The 7358-nt window shown below is 67.2% G+C and overlaps 2 protein-coding genes across 3 annotated transcripts in view; both read right to left on the bottom strand.

Moving 5' to 3' along the window:
• SLC38A3 (solute carrier family 38, member 3) overlaps nt 1–1247 on the bottom strand; it is a 7136-nt gene extending 5889 nt beyond the window's left edge. The window contains exons 1-5 of the mRNA XM_014538974.1: nt 1105–1247; nt 939–1020; nt 687–802; nt 150–223; nt 1–75 (exon numbers count right to left, since the gene is read on the bottom strand). The exon at nt 1–75 is cut by the window's left edge and continues 15 nt beyond it. Of these exons, the coding sequence (XP_014394460.1) occupies nt 1–75; nt 150–223; nt 687–802; nt 939–1020; nt 1105–1205 (448 nt within the window). The 5' untranslated portion in view covers nt 1206–1247. The remainder of the gene's footprint in view (nt 76–149; nt 224–686; nt 803–938; nt 1021–1104) is intronic.
• GNAI2 (guanine nucleotide binding protein (G protein), alpha inhibiting activity polypeptide 2) overlaps nt 1–7358 on the bottom strand; it is a 56328-nt gene that overhangs the window by 37352 nt on the left and 11618 nt on the right. The gene's annotated exons all lie outside the window — the stretch shown is intronic.

Raw genomic sequence — 7358 nt, 5'->3', positions numbered from 1 at the left:
GGATGGCCAGGGCGGCCGCCAGCTTGCCGGGGGTCCCGAAGGCGCGGTAGCCCAGCTGCTCGTAGGCACGGATCCCTGTGGGCCAAGAAGCCGCGTCAGGAGCGCCCTTCCCTGCCCCCTTCCCTGCTGCAGGCGGGCCCGAGGCTCACCCACGACCCCCGAGGACTTGAGCAGCAGGTGGATGGAGTAGCTGGAGAGCAGGGCCACGGCCGTCAGCAGGAACCTGGGGCGAGGGAGAGAAAAGAGCCTGGCTCCCTGGCCAGCGGAGCGAGGGGCCCGGGAGGCCTGGGGGTGTGGGCTCGGGGACCAGGGCTGCACCCCGGCCGGTTTGACCCAGAAGGACCGTGACCCAGAAGAGGCCATCAGTCCGCCGCTCCTCGAGTTCTCAGAACAGACGTGTGTCCCATCGGCTGCGGGGCAGACTCCCCGGGGAGAACACGTGTGCACACAGGCCTGGCCACGGGGCTCCATCACGTGTTGCTACAGAAGGCGCAGTGGCCTCGCCGGCAGCTCAGCGGTCCGCTGGGAAGTGAGGTGCATTGGCCTGGCCGGGCTGGTCGGGCCATGGTTTGGGCTGCGTGTAGGTGCCCACCCCTGCCACCCGGGCCTCGGGACAGGAAACTGAGGGGTCCTGGGGGTGGCCTGCCTGGGGCTCCGTCTGGGGAAGGGTGGCAGCTGGCACTCACAGGAAGAGGATGATGCCCGTGTTGGCCATGGCGAAGGCCAGCCCCAGGATGCCGCTGCCCATGATGGCGTTGCTCAGGTTGAACACTGACATCCCAAACGAGGTCTTCCCCTCAAACTGCGGAGCCGCATGGGCGGGAGGGGGCGGGTCAGCATCCCTCCCTGCCGCTCGGCCTCCCTCACCGCCCTGGGCACCCCCTCCCTGCCCCCTGCCCCCGCCCCCAGGGTGCCCTAGCCCCTCCCTGCCTGCTCACATCGGTGAAATGCGGCTCCTTGCCCGGGCTTTTGTGCATGAAGCCCTCGCCCTCCACGTGGCTCCTCCGCGGGCTGTGGGCCCTGCAGGCACAGGCCAGGGCGGGCAGTCAGCTCAGCCCCTGCTCTGCACTGAGCCCCGGCGGGTGTGGTGCCCCCTCCGCTCACCTCTCGCTGCCCGCGGTGGGGATGCCCGCGGAGTGCAGCCCCTCCGAGTGCTTGCCATTGGGCACCAGCTCCACCATCTCCGTCTGCAGAGGCGCCTCCATGGCTCAGGGAACAGCCTCGCTCTCACGCCGACACTCAGAAGCCTGCAGAGCAGACGGCCCCTGGGTCATCCCCGCGCCCAGGCCCAGGCCCAGCTCCCACAGGAGGTCTCAGCCCAGCACCTCCCAGGGCCACCCAGGGCGCTCTGCCTGCGGCCCCCCTGGGACCTGCCTGTGGGGGACCAGAGCTTGGACGCCTGGGGTCGCCATGGCGTCCTGAGGGGCACCTCCGTGGGTACCCAGGGCTCCACCCACACCCCAACACACACACCGGCCCAGCCAGCCCTCAAGGCCTCAGTTTCCCCATCTGGGAAGCGAGGTCAATCGATGCCCTAAGTTCAGAGCCCAGCGGCGCCAGGATGCTGAGTCCCTGGCCCCCATGTCCCACTCGGGGGGGGGGCCTGGACTGTCTCCTCCCTGAAGTTAACGCTGGGAGACGGTTTCCTGTGCCCGCTCCGTGTGCCAGGGGCCTCCTGGCCAACCTAGAATGGCACGGCCCGACGGCTGAAGGCTGGAGAAAGGGTGAGGGCTGTGGGCCCGGTTCCCAGCCGCCCGGCGGGCACTGCTGGCAGCCAGAACAAAGGCCCCTCTGTGGGCTCCGAGCTGGCGCTGGGAATGGCAGGCGCGGAGGCCACCCCCTCGGAGCCAGGAGGCCTGAGGCAGTGCTGGGTGCTGGACACCTGGGCCCTGCCCGCCCGCCACCCGCAAGGGGCCCTCGGGGCCCTTCCAGGAAACGGGTGCCCCGGGCCCTGTTCTCTGGGCCACACAGGCCTCACCCTCCACCAGCCCTGGCCTCAGGCCTCTCCTTCCCTCCAGGGAGCCCCCACCCTTAGGTGCCCACTGCCAGGGCCCTTCGAGCAGCCCCCCCTTCCGGGAGCCCCAGGCCAGGGCTCAGGGCCTTGCCAGCTGCAGAGGCACCTGGGCCTCGGGACCAGCCCCCTCTCCTGCCTTAGGGCGTGGCTCCGCTGGGGTTCATGGAACTAGCCCCCCATCCCCGCTCCCCACAACCAGCCTGCTCACTGCCCAGACAACTCGCTGACCCCTGTCCCGACCCTGGGGACAGGAGCCACCCACCTATGACCAGAAGGCACCAGGGCACAGCGCCCTCAGGATCTATAAGGCCACGCTGAAGGCCAGTTGGCCAGCATGAGAGCCGAGGCCAGAGTGGTGACCAGGGAGTGGACAGCACTGCCAAGCAGGTCAGCCAGAGCTCCGTCCTGCCGCCACGGCACCCCTCTGCTTGGGAACCCTGATCCGGCCCTGAGCCCTCTGCCCCACTCAGAACTGATGGTCTTGGGGTTGCTCTGGAACCTGGAGCACCAGGACCTCAAACCCGGGAACAGGGGAGGGGAGGGGAGGCCAGGCTTGGGCCTCGGGCCCCGTGTCCTGGGGGCCGCAGCCACACAGAACTGATCAGAGTTCAGACGCCAGACATGTTGTTCCGGGAACCCCACGCCCGGCCCCGTCGGACGCCCTCAATCTGCCTCTCCTTCCTCTGATGCTGGCGTCCGACCCTCCTCTCCTCCAGCCCTGCCCACCCAGGACCTTGGGTGTGAGCATCTCTTCTCAGACCTCGTCCCGGGACCAGATCCCTGACGCCAGCCTGCTTCACGCTGCTGCCCGAGCCCCGCCTCCCATGCCCTCCAAGGACCCCAGCTGCCGTGGAGGTGCCAGCACCTGGTGTCCTGAGTCACTCCAGATGCCCCCGGCTCTGAGCTGGGGTTGCCCGCCCGGGCCTCCCACCCTGGGCAGGCTGGGCCAGGCCCTGGGTGCGGAGTCGGCAGCCTGGACCAAGGGCCCTTCTCTGCCCTAATATCCCTCCCTCACAGCCAGGCACTGCCTCCAGGGAGACCACAGCCCCCAGCATGGTCATGGCCACAGTGCTGGGGGCCAGGCTCCAGGTTCCTCACCTCCAGCAGGACCTGAGCTTAGACTTTCACAACCAGGCCACACGGGTTCTTGGGCTGGCCTGGGATCCCAGAGAGGACGTGGGTACGTGGAACCTCAACTGGCTTTCAGTCTGGAAATGACAAACCCCCAAGCCCCTCACCACCACCTTATGGCTCTTGCTGCAACTGAGTGTGACCTGCACAGTGCTGGGACTCAAAGAAGGGGAGAGCGAGGCATCACGGAAGGCTTCCTGGAGGCGGCGGCGGCGAGGGAGTCAGTTCTGAAATTCCAGTGGGAGCCCCCATGGTGGGGAAATAGGAGAGAGTGAGTCAAGCAGAGCACACAGCATGGGCAAAGGCCCTGGGTGTGGCGTGAGGCAGGCTGTGAGGGGAGCGAAGGTTCCGTGGCCACAGGCAAGCCTGACAAAGCCTTCAAGGCCAAGTCAAGGAGTCGGTACTTCATTCTAGTGCAGGGCTAAGGGCTGGGGGCCCAGGGTGGACATGAGCATTGGCCTGGCACACGGACCCCCAGCCATCCCCTGAGGCCGGCCGCCATTTCTGACACCCTCCCCCTCACCTCGGGCCTGCCACTTCCCAGGCTTCTCTCTACCAGGGGGTCGGGTGGACTCGGGACCGCCCCCCAATGGAAAGCGGCCCGCAGACACTCTGGGGAAAGCTGAGTGCACTCTGCGTCCGAGGCTGACCGTGCCTCGCTGCGTGGCCGCGGGCAGGGGACTCCCCACTCAGGACTCAGCGTCTGCCCGTCCTCCTGGGGTCCCGTGAGGTCTGACCAAAGCTGGGGACACAGTGAGGAGCCTCCCTGAGGCCTCTGCCCCCAGAGCACGCCCTGGGCTCGGGCTCGGGGAGTCGGGCTCTGGGCGGGGCGATCGCTGGGGCCTGTGGTGGGTCATCAGGATGGCATCTATCACGGCGAGCATGGGCTCGGGCAGGAAATCGATGGCCAGGCCACTGCCCCGGGCCTGTTTGCTCTGCGGGGAGATAAGGGCGCGGGGGACGGAGCAGCAGGTGACGCCCGCCCACGCCCACGCCATCAGGGTGCGAACTCGTCAGGCGCCCTTTGCAGGTGCCAAGCTTGGCTAATTAAAGACTCCAGGCCCCGAATCAGGGCCGCGTGTGTCAGCCGCTGTGGGAAGCGCTGCCTTCCTCCCGACCCCAGCGACAGGGGCGGAGGCAGCCTCCCCGTGCCCCTCGCTCCCGTGGCCACAGCCTGGTGGACGCAAAGCCCCGCAGAGCTGGCTGCCACGGCCCCCAGCCTCTCGGTCCCGGGCAGCCTAACCTGGCCCAGGGCTCCGAGGAGAGGCAGCTGGCCTGGAGGGTCCTCTGTGGCTACCCCTGGGGTCTCAGGGCTGAGGGCGGCCCCAGTTCCAGCTCCCCCATCCTGATCACTCACCCCCTTGGCTGACACAAGGTGCCCCTGCCAGCCTGGCACCCCTCTGCCACCTGCTTCCCCAGCCTTCAGAGGGAAACACTCCCCAGGCAAGGGAGACTGGCTCCCGCGTCTGGACTGCGTGTTTTCAAGGCGCAACCACATGGATCGAGGGGAACCTGCTGGCTGAGGTCAGGGGCCAGGACCAAGGCACGTGGGTGTGTGTCCAGAACAGGGAGGTGTCACCCCCCCCCCCCCCCCCCCCCCCCCCCCCGCCCCCAGCACCGCAGCTCCCGATTTTGACCCCAGTAGACCCAGTTCTCCGTCCACGACTCCCTCCTGTCAACAACACTGGGGCAGTGGCCAGCGTATGGCCAACACCAGCTGGTGGCACGCAGGTTGCACGCTGGTGGGCAAAGGCCGGTGACCAGAACATCGCTGCGGTGGCCACACCGATCCCCCTCCCCTGGCTCCCCGGCCCTGTGCCTGGGGCTGCGCTTCTGTTTTCTGGGCGTCCGGAAGGGGGGGCCGGAAGGTGGACTTTCCTGTGTCGGGCTGTTTTCTAGACACTCAGCTGATGCGTCGAGCTGGGCCTCCCCACCCACCCAGCCCTGGACCCTCCCCGCTCAGGCTGACCCCCGAGCGGCTGTAGCTGGAACCTCTTGGCTCGAGACGGGACCGGAGCCAGCAGCAGCCCCCGCCCCCGCTGCCAGCCCGCTGAGAGGGACGTGTAGCCTGAGGCCCAGCTGAGGCAAAGGACAGGACATCACATGCCTGGGGCCCCCAGGAGCAGGGAAGACCCCGCGCCAGCCAGCCCATCCTCCTCCCTGCTGACCCGGAATCCCCTGGAGGCGGCCAAATATTTGGACAGCCGGACTTCTGGCCCCAAAGAGAGCTGGAGCAGGGGCCCGGGGCAGCTCAGGACGCACCGGAGACCCCGATGGGGGGGCTGACGGCAAGGTCAGCTTGGAGGAGAGGCTCCATCCAACGTCCAGAAGAAGCAGAGAGAGGCAGAGGGAGGGAGGAGAGGCAGAGAGAAAACACGCCCGACACATGCTGTCCACGCACCCTGATCCGGACGGGGACAGGGGGTCGGAGAGGGGCGGATGGACACAGGGACGCAAACAGAGAGAAGGACACAGAGGTAGGCAGCTGGCCATTCAGACAGGGAGAGGGAGACGGACAGCCAGAGCGGCTCAGCAGTCAGTGACAGCCGGACGGAGAAAGAGACAGAGGCGAGACAGCAAGGGACATCGAGGAGAGGCAGCCAGAGGCCCAGGTGAGCAGGCAGCAGGCCAGGGGGCCCTGCAGGGGTGACCAGGCAGGACCCTGGAGGACCCGCAAAAAGGCTGCCGCTGCGTTTCCAGGTTCCCACAAAGCGGGCTGTGCCCCCCTCCGCCAGGTGCAGGGACATCCGGAGGGTGGGGCTGAGCCCACCGGGGCCGCAGGCCGGGCCCAGCGGGAAACACGGCCTGGCCAGCACCGCGTCGACCACACACAATGGGAAAGATATACGGAGCCGGCGGCAGTGGGAGTGACCCCAGCCTCAAGGGCCCGCACGTGTGAAGACGTGCCAGCTGAGGGCTGTGCAGGACGTGGCCTGCAGAGCGGAAATCCAAAGCCCAGCCACCCCTGCCCCAGCAGCTGGGCCTTCCTTCGCCCCGAAGCCCCGCCCGGTCCCCTAGAGCACCCCACCCATCCCGCATTTGTCTTCATGTTCAGAGTCAAAGGCCAACCCTCCACCCTGCAGACTGAGTGTGCGCAGGTCACACAGTAGGTGCTCAGTAAATGTTGTTAAACAAATAAAACGGTTCAAGGTCCTTGGCCAGCTCCCAGCCTCTCCCCCGGCTGCAATGGCAGCTGCCGGCCATGCCTGCTAGAGCATCCTCCCACAGGGCCCGGCCCACGACGGCGCAGGCCGCCCCCCGCCGCCCCCCAGGCTTCTGCACACAGAAGCCAAACTCCCCCAAAACATGTCCCCCTCAAACTGAGTGCCTGTCCCACACCCAGCCCAGACTTTCAGCGTGCACTCCATTCAGCTCAAAAACCTTCCCTGGCCCCACCCCCACCCCCACACCACGAACCACCTGCCCGTCCCATTTCGCCTCAGTTTCCCCATTTGTCTGGGACTCTAAGCACGCAGCCACCACGACAGGAGCAACCAACTCTTTGGTCGGGCCTCCCGGAGCCCTGGACTGGGGGGGTTTGTGTGCTTTGGGCCAAAAGAACCATCACTGAACAGAGAGGTGGCCCGAGAAGCCAGCGAGGGGACAGGGGCTCTCTGGGTCCAGGCAGAACAAAGTTCTGAGACACGGACCCCACCTCCACCAGAGCCAGTCCCCACCACCCCATGCCCAGGAGTCAGAGCTTCTCACTCCTGCTCGTCATCCCAGTCCTCTTAGAGGGGCGTCAGGCCTGGCCTCCTCCGCCCGGCTCCTGCCACCTCTGGTGCTTCCTACAGGAAGCCTTCCAGGCTTGTGCTGAAGCTCACTCCTATAATGGCACTGTCCCTGGTCGCTTTCTATGCTCCAGACTGAGCGCCTCGGAGCAGGTGCTTGCTTTCCAGAAGGAAGGAGCCCATGCCAGCCTATGCAGGGCGGGGGGAGGGGGGGCGCCCACAGGCCTCCAGGGGAGCCAGGGACCCGGGCCCTCATGGGAGGAAAGGCAGGCCTGGGAGTCTGCAGGAACGATGCGCCTGCGCTGAGGTGTCCCCACAAGGACCTGTGCCTTAGCTCCCCTCAGACCTGGAGCCTATACCTGGGCTTAGGGCTCAGGTCAGTGTGGGGGCGAGAGCGGGTCCCCACAGGCCCCGCCCCAGGGCCCCCCTCCCAGACCCGGGTGTAAACAAACGCGCATTGCGTTGGCGGCGGCCACCTCTCC

This window comes from Myotis brandtii, unplaced genomic scaffold (genome assembly GCF_000412655.1).
Source record: "Myotis brandtii unplaced genomic scaffold, ASM41265v1 scaffold207, whole genome shotgun sequence".
Classification (NCBI taxonomy): Eukaryota; Metazoa; Chordata; class Mammalia; order Chiroptera; family Vespertilionidae; genus Myotis; species Myotis brandtii.
This window is presented reverse-complemented; position numbering and strand designations above follow the sequence as displayed.